This window comes from Salmo salar, chromosome 09 (genome assembly GCF_965601325.2).
Source record: "Salmo salar chromosome 09, fSalSal1, whole genome shotgun sequence".
NCBI classification, from domain to species: domain Eukaryota; kingdom Metazoa; phylum Chordata; class Actinopteri; order Salmoniformes; family Salmonidae; genus Salmo; species Salmo salar.
This window is the reverse complement of record NC_138299.1, coordinates 32301802-32317223: the sequence shown is the minus strand read 5'-3', so window position 1 is coordinate 32317223 and position 15422 is coordinate 32301802. Positions and strand designations below refer to the sequence as shown.

General features: G+C 43.3%; 2 protein-coding genes across 4 annotated transcripts in view; one reads left to right on the top strand and one right to left on the bottom strand.

Annotated features, from left to right (window-relative positions):
- The window catches only part of daam1a (dishevelled associated activator of morphogenesis 1a), an 89915-nt gene extending 83521 nt beyond the window's left edge, over window positions 1-6394 (top strand). For all 3 annotated transcript variants that reach the window (XM_082955727.1, XM_082955728.1, XM_082955726.1), the window contains 2 exons: window positions 808-978; window positions 1237-6394. In XM_082955727.1, the coding sequence (XP_082811853.1) occupies window positions 808-978; window positions 1237-1443 (378 nt within the window). In that variant the 3' untranslated portion in view covers window positions 1444-6394. The remainder of the gene's footprint in view (window positions 1-807; window positions 979-1236) is intronic.
- A 79-nt stretch (window positions 6395-6473) lies between these two features.
- On the bottom strand, window positions 6474-9081 carry gpr135 (G protein-coupled receptor 135). The gene has a single exon (XM_014211143.3). It carries the CDS (start codon window positions 8814-8816, stop codon window positions 7440-7442), a length of 1377 nt encoding a protein of 458 aa, XP_014066618.3. The 5' UTR covers window positions 8817-9081; the 3' UTR covers window positions 6474-7439.
- Between the last annotated feature and the right edge of the window lie 6341 nt (window positions 9082-15422).

Below are 15422 nucleotides of genomic sequence, written 5' to 3'. Positions count from 1 at the left end.
GGTCTGGGGACCGCATTGTCCGTCTGCCCCCTCCTCTTCATGCTTCTCTCCACAGCTAGGAGCTCTAAAACTAAAATATGGTCGCTTTAAAGATTTTATAAGGGCAGCGCAAATGGCAAATCCTGTAACTTTATATTTGGCCACAACCAAGGATGTAGCACACATTAAGTGTTCTTACTGCAGCTTTGAAGTCACCTTTTCAAACAACCAATATAAATAGTATGCCTCGTGTTTCACAGTATTTCAATGTGGAGGATGTAATAACTCACGTCTGTTCAAGGGTTACAGTCTACCTGCATGGACATTGGAACCTCTGAATATAAGCAGTTAATGTTTAACTGAGATGGGTCAAGGCTATCAGTTTCAAAGCCATGGTTTTCCCCCTGGATGAAGTGCCATGTGGAATGTATTTATTTATGTGTCAAGTTCAACTTTACAATGGCAGGGAGGAGGAAACCACCTGTTGGGAGCAGACCTGGGTTCAAATAATATTTGGAATATTTTAATTACAGAATGTTTGCCCTACCATGCCTGGAGTGCCAGGTGGGCAGAGTTTGCACTTTTGTGACTATTCTGTTGGTTCCAATGTACCAGACAAGCACAATCAAGCCCAGATAAAGTATTAGTTATGATTTCAAATAGTATTTGAACCCAGATATGATGGCGTACCCACGTCTCACACATTCATCCCCAGTATAACACTGAAAGAAATCACCTGTGACTTATTGATTGCATTTTATTACATCTAGAGGAAAAGCTGTTTGACCATCTTAAAGTATTTGGTGTCTAACGTTGTTTTCTCTCCAGTTTCTGAAGGCAGTGCAGCATTTCGGTGAGGATGCAACCCGTATGCAGCCTGACGAGTTCTTCGGAATCTTCGACCAATTCCTGCAGGCATTCGCAGAGGCCAAGCAGGAGAATGAGAACATGCGCAGACGCAAGGAGGAAGAGGAGCGACGGGCCCGCATGGAAGCACAGGTTAGATTAATATTATCTATCACCGACCAAAACACTAGAGAGAGTCACCTATGGTCACCATTTAACCACCCAGTCATTATGCAACAAATATTACAAATGGGTATCAAACCAGAGTTTTTTTTTTTTTACTCTTGACCAACACACACTCAAATGCATGTGCTGTACTGCTCATTTACTCAATACACCAAATACATCCGTCACACACTATACGCTACTGTAGGTGTGTGTCATATAGTCACTCCTGTTTTGTCCCCTCAGCTGAAGGAGCAGAGGGAGAAGGAGCGCAAGTCCAGGAAGGCTAAGGAGAACTGTGAGGAGGACGGTGAGTTCGACGACCTGGTTTCAGCCCTGCGCTCTGGGGAGGTGTTCGATAAGGACCTGTCCAAGATGAAACGCAACCGCAAGCGCGTCAACTCATCAGCTGAGACCAGCAGGGAGCGGCCGGTCACCAAACTGAACCTCTAAAACAACTGATGACTGATCCTTTGTCCTGCTAGAGCTAGGATATGCTGCCCTCTGGTGGCTTGGAATGGGCCTAGCGCCCCCTCATTTTGGAGTGGACAGAACTCACTACTAAAACAGAACTGAAATGATCATGAAAGGTGGTGGACAGACCTCTACTTACTCTTCTGCTACTCAAGCAACAATAACCCAGAGCTTGTGTCTGTCTGGAAACAGACATTACCTCCTCTGAAAACCATGAACTGTGGATCAGGAGTGACTCTCTAAGCTATTTGTGTTAACCTACATTTTTTAAATGCTGTGGTCTGAATGACAGTTTTGCTCATGTCGTGAATGGGACACTTTAATAGCATAGGGCTGGTGCCCTAGAGTAGGACCCTCTTCTTGACCCTCCCTGTCTGCAAAGATAACCAGGAAGTGAAATGGAAAGCCTGGGATAACACACACACACACGCAGTGACCCTGGCGGAGACACGTTTCCTGTGTTAATCGGGAGAATGTACTAGCCTTTGTGTAAAATCTTTCCTGCTATTGTGTTCAGTCAGACTCCCTTAAGGGTATAGTAAAAGATGTCAACCCCATGCAAAGAAACAGTGTCTGTTGAAGCACAATCCAGTATGTATGAATGATAATGTTTTTTAGCTAAGCACAAAAGCATAACAACAAGATACACATTTTGATACTGTTTTTTTTATCACAATTTTACAAAGACCTAATTTAGATATATTAAAAACCAAATCACAGATGCAATATTGCCATTTTATTAGAGCCCTAACTTTCACCTTTAGAAAATAATCTATTAAAACAGCAACAAAAGATGGGTCGAAAAATAATGTATATTTTACTGTATATACATTATTGTAAAAGAGTATAGGACCTAGTTTGAAGTTTTGAAAGGATATTGTCTCCGATTTGATTTAAAGTGTTACCAAAAATGATTGCTCTACATCTGGCCATCCTGACAAACAGTGTGGATATCAGTCTGGAAACTATGCATCCTATACATTTTTTATTTGTGTTCAATACTGTCATGTATGTGTATATATTATGTATTGTGCCAATTCCCGTGTCACCTTCTCACTATGTTATGTACAGCAGAAACCTTTCAGTTATTTAGTCAGATCCAATTAGTAAAACCCTTCTAAAACCTTTGGTCACATTTCTACCAACACCCTCCTTCTGTGTGATAGCATTTCTGATGGAGGTATGTGGGTTCTTTCAATACAGCTTTTTTATTATTTAAACAACTTTCTATTTCGAAACAGACTAAAGTAATAAACCTGGATGTCAATTATCTGTTGAATCTTTGTTATGTTTGCAAGCCAGTAAACCAGTAATTTCTCTCAGACTGTATTCAATAAGTAGCTGTTGGTAATGTCTCGCTAGGGCAATTGAATTTAAGTGCTGTCTTTTACCAAGTTTACCTTTTACCTTATTCATTGTCTGTCTGATTGCTCAGTACTTGTTGTGGACTTGGAATAGTTTCAGGCCAATTTGGGTAAAAGCCCTTGTTAACAGTTGGATGTTTTAAGAGGGAGTGGCCTTACTTGTCTCCCTGACTATTTAAGGAGCATTACTTGGCCCCAGTCTTAGTGCGCCATCTATAGTTTAGAAGGACATCAGCTCCTACAAGAGTAGCAAGTATATTTTTTTATTCAATAAGTAGCTTTTGGTATTATCTTTCTAGAGCAATTGAAATTGAAGTGCTGTCTTTTATCTAGTAGCCTACTTAATCATTGCTGTTTGAACTGTCTAATTTGCTCAGTACTTGTGACTGTTGTTGTGGACTTGGATTAGTTTCAGGCCTATTTGTCTAACAGTTTTGCTAATATGTGGGCGTGTTTTATTGCATGGGGTGTTTTTTCCCCCACCTCTGCCAGGCAATCACTGCTAGGAGGTGTCTTTCATCTCTGCTAGGCAATTACTGCTAGTACTTCAGTCTCCCCTGTTTCTTCAGCAGCAGCTGTAAGAGGCAGTATTGTCACCAAACCAGACTGTCTGCTGAGTTGTTTGAGGAAGGCTCCACATCACTCTCTCACTTGAGTATCTTACCTAGTTATTTTCAGATCTTATTTTGATCTTTTGTATCTTTGGCAAGTATGTGTGTCCCATTTCAGTTCGCTCCTCTCCCGGTAGGTTTTATATTCGTTGCCCACTCATTGGCTGTAACACTTCTAAGTTAGTGTACCCTGCGAGCACAACCCGTGTGGAATTCTTAGTCTCTGGCAGGGTTTGGTACTTCCGATCTACGGCCAATAAAGCTGAATTCATCTCACCATGACGGAGACATGGAATACCCTATAACACTGCTACTGGTCGTCTTGGTGGTGGCACAGGGCTAATCACTTCTCCTAAGTGGAGTTTTTCTTTCCCCCTCTCACCTGTCTATTGGGTGACTTTAACCTCCTGACGCCTGACTTATATACATTTCCTCCCTCTTTGTTTTCACTCCTTTTCACCTCACCCTTTCCCAGTCACCTCACACGCACAAGGCAGGCAATCAGGTTGACCTCAACTTCACTAGAGGATGTACGCCTACTGATCTCTGATCACTACTTTGTTTCCTTTTCTCCTCCAACCCTCAGACCCTACGCAGATGGTCATGCGCCTCCACAATCTTTGCTCCCGCTTCTCTTCTATCCGCTCTTCCTTCTGCTAAATCCTCCTGACTTTGCCTCTTCGACCCTACTCTCTTCCTTTTCCGCCTCCTTTTGACTCCCACTGTCCCCTTTCCTCCTGGCCAGCCCGACCTTCACCTCTTGCTCTGTTGATGAGTCACTCAATGCGCACTAACAGAACAGGGCTGTGGGCAGTTGAGTGGAAATGGAGGAAAATGAAACTTCCGGAGGACCTATCCTCCTCCTTCCACTCCCTTCTATCTACCATCTCCCTCTTTATCTGCTGCTAAAACTGCCTTCTATCACTCTAAATTTGTATCTTCTGCCTCCAACCCTGGGAAACTATTTTCCACTTTCTCCTCTCTCGTTACTCCTCCTCCCTCTCTGCAGACATTTGTCAACCACTTTGAAAAAAAGATTGACTACATCCGCTCCTCATTCACTCAGCCTACTGAGTCCACTAGTTCCACTCACACAGAACTACCCTACGACTTGACCTCTTTCTCCCCTCTTTCCAGATGAAATCCTGCGACAAATGATGTCCGGCCGCCCAACAACCTGCCCACTTGACCCCATTCACTTCTCCAGACCATCTCTGGAGACCTTCTCACTTCCCTCATTAATTCATCCCTGACCACTAGCTGTGTCCCCTCTGACTTCAAGATGGCCAGAGACGCTCCCCTCAAGAAACCAACACTCGACAGCCTCTGACGTCAAACTAGAGACCGGTATCCCTTTTCTTTCCAAAACACTTGAGCATGCTGTCTCTGACCAACTCTCTCGTTATCTCACATAACCAGCTTCTTGACCCTAACCAGTCAGGCTTCAAGGCAGCTCACTCAACTGAGACCGCTCTCTGCTCTGCCAAAGCTGACTCTTTTCTCATCATCCTAGATCTAACCATCATATCTTCCTTTCCACCCTCTCAGGGTTGAGCGTCTCAGGCTCTGCACACTCTTGAATTGCATTCTACCTGGCAGGTCGCACCGACCAGGTGGCGTGGAGAGGATCTGCATCTGCACCACATGCTCTCAATACTGGTGTCCCCACTTTTCTCTTTACGCCAAGTCACTCGGCTCTGTCACATGGTCTCTCCTATCCTTTCTTTGCGGGTGGCACTCAACTACTCTTCCCCCTTCTGACACCCAGGTGGCGACATGGATTTCTTTGTGCCTAGCAGATATCTCAGCTTGTATGTCTACTCACCACCTCAAGCTCAACCTCGACATAACGGAGCTGCTCTTCTTCCCAGGGAAGGCCTGCCCACTCCAAGACTTCTCCATCACGGTTGACAACTCCACGATGGCGATGTCCCTTTCCCAGAGTGCAAAGAACATTGGTGTGACCCTGGAAAACACCCTGTCGTTCCCTTCAAACATCAAAGCAGTGATGCAGGTTCATGCTCTACAACATCCCTAGAGTACGACCTTCACTCAGGAAGCGGCGCAGGTCATTATCCAGGCACTTGTCATCTCCAATCTAGACCACTGTAACTCTGTTGGCTGGGCTCCCCATTTGTGCCATCAAACCCCTGAAACCTATCCAGAAGGCTGCAACCCGCATGGTGTTCAACCTTCCCTAGTTTTCTCATGTCACCCCGTTCCTCTGCACACGCCACTGGCTTCCATGTGAAGGTTGCATAACCTTCAAGACCCTGGTTCTTGCCTACGGAGCAGCAAGGGGAAATGCCCCACTTCAGGCTATGCTCAAACCCAACATTCCAACCCAAGCCCTCCGTTCCGCCACCTCTGGTCTCTTGGCCCTCCCACCCCTTACAGGAGGGCAGTTAAAGCTCTTTGTCCTGGCACCCCAATGGTGGAACAAGCTTCCCCTAAAGTCAGGACAGCGGAGTCTCTGCCCATCTTTCGAAAACATCTGAAACCCTACCTCTTTGAAAAGTATCTTAACATGCTCATGACCCTCCCCCGTTTTTTCCCACTAGCACTGACTTTGCTGATAAATACTTTGCAGGGAAAATGTACTTGATATGATTGTCTCACCTAGCTATCTTAAGATGAATGCACTAACTGTATGTCTCTCTGGATAAGAGTATCTGCTGAATGACTAAAATGTAATTTAACCCTGTTTTCCAAACTGTGCAACAAAGACAGGTATTCATCTGAGTTATAGTAAGGAGTGGCCAATGCGCCCATGTATCTATTCTACAGGTTCCATTTACTGTTGGTCTTGTCTGAAAGTGAAGGATTTCTGAAATGTTTTAAAGACATTCTGAGGAAACATCTGCTTCTATGAATTGCAATACTTTGGATACTATTCAGAAAGCATTGTGAATAATGACTTTGTCACTAATAAAACCTCTGGTAACAATTCATCTAGCTGCTGTTTCACCACTCCACCTGTCCTAGGTCAGGATCTGTATTGGCAGTGTCACATATAAGGAACTATACATAAATATATGATGCTTCAAAACATTTATTTTATACATTTTAACTTAAAATATGATTTAACAAACAACTCACCAATAAAATAAAATTCTGACAACTCACAGCTTCTTATGGCAAACAATACAATTATTACATTTTAAATGGACAAACTAATGAGTATGGTATTCAAAATACACCTTTTTTTAATACAGGCACATTTAAATTGTGTTTTCATAGCATTGTTTCATGTTCTAGCAAATCGCTATGGCCAGCCATACATGACATCTTGAACATCAAATCAAAGCGCGCACACTATTTAAATGACTGAATTCTTCACAGTATTCAATATTAAACCTCTACCCTGAATACAGTATAAATGAGGACAAATGCATTATCCCAAATCAAAAAGGAAATCAGCCTAAATTAAACAGCTATCGCCATTATCCAGTTTTTCCTTTGGGTTAGTTCAATGGGATTTAGTGGTTTGGGGTGCCACTTTTGACAGTTTAATACTATAGCAATAAACTATGCCTCAAATCAAAGTGGAATCGAAAGACTGGCTCTTGTTGAATTCACATTACTTGACAACTCAACCAAATGTAAATGTAAATCAAAACTAGACGTTGAACTGACGTCTGCGCCCAGTGGTAAATGTTGCGCAATAAACATGTATCTGAAAAGGCATAAAGTAATACATATATTCAAATGAGATGTTTAATCATTTTGAGTATTTTATAAATCACACTGCTTAAATGGCCTGAAAATAAATTGGGCTTTTAAATGTGCACTCTGTTCCATCAGTGTGTAGAGCGCTTGGCACTACATAAAGTGTCCAAACCCGCGTTGTCAATTCATAGGACTGACTTTTATATCCCTTATCACTAATTAACAGTTAGGCCTACTTTTCCTCTGATTTCTCCATTTGTTCAAAACTTTGGCACATTAAATTACTTCAACATTTTGACATTCATCATGTTTCTCGAAAATAAAAGGACGATCACAGACTTGTATCTGCAGTTTCAACTTTTGGCACCGTGGGTTCGGACAGAGTATCGGGCTGAGCATCCCTACAGAAGAACACCGCGGGGTTTTTACAAGCCCACATCGCAACCTCTCCTCCGTTCGCTGGGCTGGAGGAAGACAACCGGCTGTTTGCACCATGTCTGCTCACATACCGGTCTCTGATTTGGTCGGCCCTGGTTCTTACATCCCTGCTTTGGGTTTGTGTAGATAGGTAGGCAGAAATGTTTCTAGTCCTATATCCCTCTTCTCGGCTTCGGCCTAAAAGCATCGATATGTTTGGGTTTCTAATTGCGTAAATGAGCGGGTTTATGGCACCGTTTGCCCATGCCATCCATATTGCCACGGTGTCCATGACAGGGTTGAATGAGTAATCTCCCATGGCGGTGATGATACCCATCAGACAGTAGGGGCCCCAGCAGAAGATGATAAACACTATCATAATCAGCACTGTCGTGGCCGTCCTCATCTCACTATAAAACCGGAGTAAATACGCGTAAGTGGTCACCGGCCGCACCCTTATTTCTGATAACCTAACGGTCTTACATATGTTATAATGACAGAAACACATGAGCGCAAACGGAAGGAGATAACACACCACTATTAAAGCTATACTGTAAGAGGTACCCATCCTAGAAGTGCCAGTGTGAAAGACATACATACAGTGGTAGAAGCCCCTTTTATGGACGACTAGATCCTTGGATGTTCGCATCACCAGGTACCATGGAATGGAGAAAAACACTGCTGTTAACCACACTGCCACCAACAGCGTTATAGCCTTCCTCCTGCCTATCTTCTCCTGAGGTTGCCTCACGATGGCATAATACCGGTCAAAAGAAATTAGAGTCATTGTCAGTGTGGAAATAATACCAAAGCAGGCGTTGAAGAACCCGTTGGCGACGCAGAAACGGTCTCCAAACATCCACACACCATCTTTGCTGAAGAGCATCATGAACGAGAACGGTAAACAAAGAACGGCCGTCAAGAAATCAGACAGTGAAAGGGACATGATGAAAGCATTGGTAACGGTTCTCAGCTGTCGATGTTTTATTATGACAATCACCACCGCAGAATTCCCTAAACTAGAGAGGAAGAAGATGGCCAGGAGCACCAAGGCTTGAGCTGCCACCGTGATGCCCTGGAGGACCGAGTTTCCCTCCGCGCTCTGCACGGGTATGTGTTGTTGGTTTTCGTCGCCTCCGCCCGTAAGGTTTCCATGACTTGCCTTTGTAAAAAAGCTGTGTAACACCGGTGCTATGGTGACTATTTCCAGCGTTAAACCCGTGCCAGAGGTGTTGTCTGGAGCGGTGGAGTTGCTGGTGCCAAGCAATGCAATGTCCACGGGGAAATCCATCGGACACAAATGGGGGGCCTCCAAAGAATGGAAGGAGATTCATCCCTCTACGGATATGTTGTCTCTGTGTTGATGCAGCAGCTTAGATATGTCGCATTGAAGACATGTAGATCCCCTTTGCAACCCCCTTTCTATGGGTTCCTCAAAATGTTCCTCAAAATGTTCCTCGTTATTCAAACTGGGGTCCATGCCACTGTTTGCAGTTCTCGCCTGGTCGCCTCAATCCCCGTATTCCTGAATCTCATATTGCCGAGTCCCCGCCTTCCTTGCGTACAATTTGTGTCTTTGCACCCCTTCGTGACGTTTAGAGCCGTTGCCATGGTATCAGTGATGGTTTTCTTCAGTGCAATTACGCACTTTCTGGATGATTAGTTATTTGGTCAGGTACCTATAGGCCTCCCCACGTAGGCTTTAAAACAGAAAGACTGACACCTGCAATTTTACAAGTAGGTTTAATTCTCATATTGGGTATAGGCATTATAATTACATATAATTACAATTAATTGTAGGATCAAACCATTAAAGCAGCAATCAGTGATTGAAACAATAACAATGCCTTCCCTGCCACTGTTTCGCCAAAAAGCTGAGGGATGGGACTAGAGAAATGAAACCACTCTCAAATTCATAGACAGAGCTACGGATGCAAGGACTGACCATCCATGATATCAAAATTATAATTTTAACAATTTGTGAGGCTATACAGTGCTTGTTTACAAACATTGGAGTAAAACAAGCTTATGATGGTGTACGACAATTTGACTAAGCTCATGAGACTTTTATAAGTTATATTACTCAAGAATCAATGGGTACATGTCATTAATTTATAAGCAGTCTTATACTGGAGGCAGAACTGAGCGATTTCCCCTTAGATAGCCCAGCTGCAAAGTAAAAATTGGCTATATGGTAAAAATTCATGAATAGAAAAATTACCCTTTTGGTCTTAATTTAATAGGGTTAGGCATGAGGGTAAGATGTGTGGTTAGGGTTTAAGGTTAGGGTTAGGCTTAAAAACAGCCTAACCACCACAAATGACATTGTGGCTGTGCCAGCTAGTGACCACTCTGAAGAGGTGCCTCCAGAACAACATTCATGATGGAAAAACACTAACCTGCAATTTATAAGTAAAACATTTAAAAATCAAATCAAATTGTATTAGTCACATGCGCTGAATACAACAAGGTGTAGACATTAGAGTGAAATGCTTACTTACAAGCCCCTAACCAATAACACAGTTTAAAAAATGTGACTAAGAATAACAAATAAAAGGAACAAGTAATTAAAGAGCAGGAGTAAAATAACAATAGCGAGACTATATACAGGGGGTATCGGTACAGAGTCAATGTGCGGGGGCACCGGTTAGTCGAGGTAACATGTAGGTGGAGTTAAAGTGGATATGCATAGATAATAACAGAGAGTAGCAGTGGTGTAAAAGGGGGTGGTGGTGGTGGGGGGGGGGCAATGCAAGTAGCTTTGGTAGCCATTTGATTAGATGGTCAGGAGTCTTATGGCTTGGGGGTAGAAGCTGTTTAGAAGCCTCTTGGACCTAGACGCACCGGTACCGCTTGCCGTGCGGCAGCAGAGAGAACAGTCTATGACTTGGGTGGCTGGAGTCTATGACAATTTTTAGGGCCTTCCTCTGACACCGCCTGGTATAGAGGTCCTGGATGGCAGGAAGCTTGGCCCCAGTGATGAACTGGGCCGTAGGCACTACCCTCTGTAGTGCCTTGCGGTCGGAGGCCGAGCAGTTGCCATGCCAGGCAGTGATGCAACCAGTCAGGATGCTCTCAGTGGTGCAGCTGTAGAACCTTTTGAGGATCTGAGGACCCATGCCAAATATTTTCAGTCTCCTGAGGGGAAATAGGTTTTGTTGTGCCCTCTTCAAATCAAATCAAATGTATTTGTCAAGTGCACCGAATACAACAGACCTTACAGTGAAATGCTTACTTACAGGCTCTAACCAATAGTGCAAAAAAGGTATTAGGTGAACAATAGGTAAGTAAAGAAATAAAAACAACAGTAAAAAGACAGTGAAAAATAACAGTAGCGAGGCTATATACAGTAGCGAGACTACATACAGACACCAGTTAGTCAGGCTGATTTGAAGTAGTATGTACATGTAGATATGGTTAAAGTGACTATGCATATATGATGAACAGAGAGTTACAGTAGCGTAAAAGACGGGTTGGCGGGTGGTGGGTGGCGGGTGGCGGGACACAATGCAGATAGCCAAGTTAGCCAATGTGCCGGAGCACTGGTTGGTCGGGCCAATTGAGGTAGTATGTACATGAATGTATAGATAAAGTGACTATGCATATATGATAAACAGAGAGCAGCAGCAGCGTAAAAGAGGGGGGGGGGGGGGGGGGGGGGCATAAAATGCATATAGTCCGGGTAGCCATTTGATTACCTGTTCAGGAGTCTTATGGTTTGGGGGTAAAAACTGTTGAGATGCCTTTTCACGACTGTCTCGGTGTGCTTGGACCATGTTAGTTTGTTGATGCGGACACCAAGGAACCTGAAGCTCTCGATGAGAATGGGGGCGTGCTTGGTCCTCCTTTTCCTGTTGTCCACAATCATCTCCTTTGTCTTGGTTACGTTGAGGGATAGGTTGTTATTCTGGCACCACACGGCCAGGTCTCTGACCTCCTCCCTATAGGCTGTCTCATTGTTGTCGTTGATCAGGCCTACCACTGTTATCATTGGCAAACTTAATGATGGTGTTGGAGTCGTGCCTGGCCATGCAGTCATGAGTGAACAGGGTGTACAGGAGGGGACTGAGCATGCACCTCCGAGGGGCCCCTGTGTTGAGGATCAGCATGGCGGATTTGTTGTTACCTACCCTTACCACTTGGGGGCAGGTCCAGTTGCAGAGGGAGGTGTTTAGTTCCAGGGTCCTTAGCTTATTGATGAGCTTTGAGGGCACTATGGTGTTGAACGCTGAGCTGTAGTCAATGAATAGCATTCTCACATAGGTGTTCCTTTTATTCAGGTAGGAAAGGGCAGTGTGGAGTGCAATAGAGATTCCATCATCTGTGGATCTGTTAAGGTGGTATGCAAATTGGAGTGGGCCTAGGGTTTTTGGGATAATGGTGTTGATGTGAGACATGACCAGCCTTTATAAGCACTTCATGGCTACAGACGTGAGTGCTACGGGTCGGTAGTCATTTAGGTAGGTTACCTTAGTGTTCTTGGGCACAGGGACAATGGTGGTCTGCTTAAAACATGTTGGTATTACAGACTCGGACAGGGAGAGTTTTAAAATGTCAGTGAAGACACTTACTAGTTGGTCAGCGCATGCTCGCAGTACACATCCTGGTAATCCATCTGGCCCTGTGGCCTTGTGAATGTTGACCTGTTTAAAGGTCTTACTCACATCAGCTGCGGAGAGCGTGATCACACAGTCATCCGGAACAGCTGGTGCTCTCATGCATGTTTCAGTGTTATTAACCTCGAAGCGAGCATAGACATAGTTTAGCTTGTCTGGTAGGCTTGTGTCACTGGGCAGTTCTCGGCTGTGCTTCCCTTTGTAGTCTGTAATGGTTTGCAAGCCCTGCCACATCCGATGAGCATTGGAGCCAGTGTAGTACGATTCGATCTTCGTCGTGTATTGACGCTTTGCCTGTTTGATGGTTTGTTGGAGGTCATAGCGGGATTTGTTATAAGCTTCCAGGTTAGAGTCCTGCTCTTTGAAAGCAGCAGCTCTAGCCTTTAGCTCAGTGTGGATGTTGCTTGTAATCTATGGCTTCTGGTTGGTGTACGTACGGTCACTGTGGGGACGATGTCATCGATGCACTTATTGATGAAGCCAATGACTGATGTAGTGTACCCCTCAATGCCATCGGAAGGATCCCGGAACATATTCTAGTCTGTGCTAGCAAAACAGTCCTGTAGCTTAGAATCTGCTTCATCTGACTGCTTTTTCATTGACCGAGTCACTGGTGCTTCCTGCTTTAATTTTTACTTGTTAGCAGGAATCAGGAGGATAGAATTATGGTCAGATTTGCCAAATGGAGGGCGAGGGAGAGCTTTGTACGCATCTCTGTGTGTGGAGTAAAGGTGGTTTAGAGTTTTTTTTCCTCTGGTTGCACATTTCACATGCTGATAAAAATGAGGTAAAACTGATTTAAGTTTCCCTGCATTAAAGTCCCCGGCCACTAGGAGACCCGCCTCTGGATGAGCATTGTCCTGTTTGCTTATGGCGGTAAACAGCTCATTGAGTGCGGTTTTAGTGCCAGCATCAGTCTGTGGTGGTATGTAGACAGGTACAAAAAATACAGAGGAAAACTCTCCAGGTAGATAGTGTGGTCTACAGCTTATCATGAGATACTCTACCTCAGGCGAGCAAAACCTTGAGACTTCCTTAGATATCATGCACCAGCTGTTGTTTACAAATATACATTGTCCGCCACCCCTTGTCTTACCAGATGCCGCTGTTCTATCCTGCCGATACAACGTATGTCGTCGTTCAGCCACAACTCCGTGAAGCATAAAATATTACAGTTTTTAATGTGCCGTTAGTAGTTTAATCTTCCTCGTAGGTCGTCAATATTTTCCAATGATTGCGTGTTAGCTAGTTGAACGTATGGCAGTGGGAGTTTATTCGATCGCCTACGAATTCTCAGAAGGCAGCCCGACCTCTGCCCTCTTTTTCTCCGTCTTCTCTTCACACAAATGACGGGGATTTGGGCCTGTTCCTGGGAAAACAGTATGTCCTTCACGTCGGGCTCATCGGACTTGTTAAAGGAAAAAAAAGCTTCTGCCAGTTTGTGGTGAGTAATCGCTGTACTGATGTCCAGAAGTTATTTTCGGTCATAAGAGACGGTAGCAGCAACATTATGTGCAAATGAAGTTACAAAATAAGTTACAAACAACGCAAAAAAACAAACAAAAAAACACAGTTGGTTAGGAGCACGTAAAACGTCAGCCATCTTCTTCGGCGCCATGATACATAAATAAATACAAAACTCTGTAGTTTTTGATGAAAACAACATGATATAGCGAGTGCAGATTTCCCCTTATGTATTAAATATATATTTTCACATTACATTTATACATACAGTGTATTACTCAGTGGAGGTGGTGTATTTGTGAACTTTCTCTCTGTGCCCCCCCCCCCCCCCCCCCCCATCAATTCAAAGGGTCTATATTGACATGGGAAACATACTGTGTGTTTACAGTGCCAAGCAAGTGAAATAAACAATACATAAAAGTGAGAAGAAACAAATGTATCCACATCAACAAAAAACAATAAAACAATAAAAAAATTAAAGAAATACAAAAAATGTAACATTGCTCCCAAAATGGTTTAAAAAAGGTAGACATTTCAAGTGTTATATTTTAGCAATGTGCAAATAGTTGTAGTATGAATAGTGGGGGGAGATAAATGAACAGAAATATTGGTGATATTTACAATGTTGTTTGTGCTCCACTGGTTGCCTTTTTCTCATGGCAACGGGCCACAAATCTTGCTGCTGTGACTGCACATTGTGGTATTTTGCCTAACAAATATGGGAGTTTATCAATGATTGATTTGTTTTCAAATTCTTTGTGGGTCTGTGTGATCTGTGGGAAATATGTGTCTCTAATTTGGTCATACATTTGGCAGGTTAGGAAGTGCACCTCAGTTTCCACCTACTTTTTGGACAGTGGGCACATATCCTGCTTTCTCTTGTGAGCCAGGTCTGCCTATGGCAGGGATAGCAAGGATTTTCTTAATTTTTTGGTCAGTCACAGTGGTCAGGTATTCTGCCAATGTGTACTCTGTTTAGGGCCAGATAGCATTGGAATTTGCTCTGTTTTTTGGTTGATTATTTCCAGTGTGTCAAATAGTTATATTTTTGCTTTCTCATAATTTGATTGGGTCTAATTGTGTTGCTGTGCTGGGGTCTGTTTGTGTTTGTGAACAGAGCCCCAGAACCAGCTGGCTGAGTGGACTCTTCTTTAGGTCCATCGCTCTGTAGCACAGGGCTTTTTCTTTCTTTCTTTCTTTCTTTCTTTCTCTTCTTCTCTTTCTTTCTTTCTTTCTTTCCTTTCTTTCTTTCTTTCTTTCTTTCTTTCTTTCTTTCTTTCTTTCTTTCTTCTTCTTTCTTTTCTTTCTTTCTTCTGTGTCTTTCAGCCTCTCTTTCTCTCTCTCTCTCTCTCTCTCTCAGCCTCTATCTCTCTCTCTCTCTCTCTCTAGGGGGGCTGTCAGAGTTAATCAGGTAACTTGAGTTAACTTTGCTAACACTTTATATTATGGGTACCTAATAAACCATTTATAAGGCATTTATAAATTGTGTGTTCACAATTTATGAATCATTATTCTCACATTTCTAATGCTAGTAAGCTAGTTGAACATGTGTTGTGTGCTTATTATTTTACCACGTACTGCTGGAATGTCTACCAATGGCATGTCCATCTTTTTGTGAAAAATTACACTGGTCACTCAAAACATTTATAAAATGTTTATAAAGTATAAATAGCACTCACTTTAGATTAAGGACTGCACAAAGACTTAACTAATGATTCGTAAATGGTTTATAAATGCGGGACTAATGATAAAGAAATGGTGAACACACAATTTATAAATAGTTTATCAGGTACCTTTAAAATAAAGTCTTACATTTT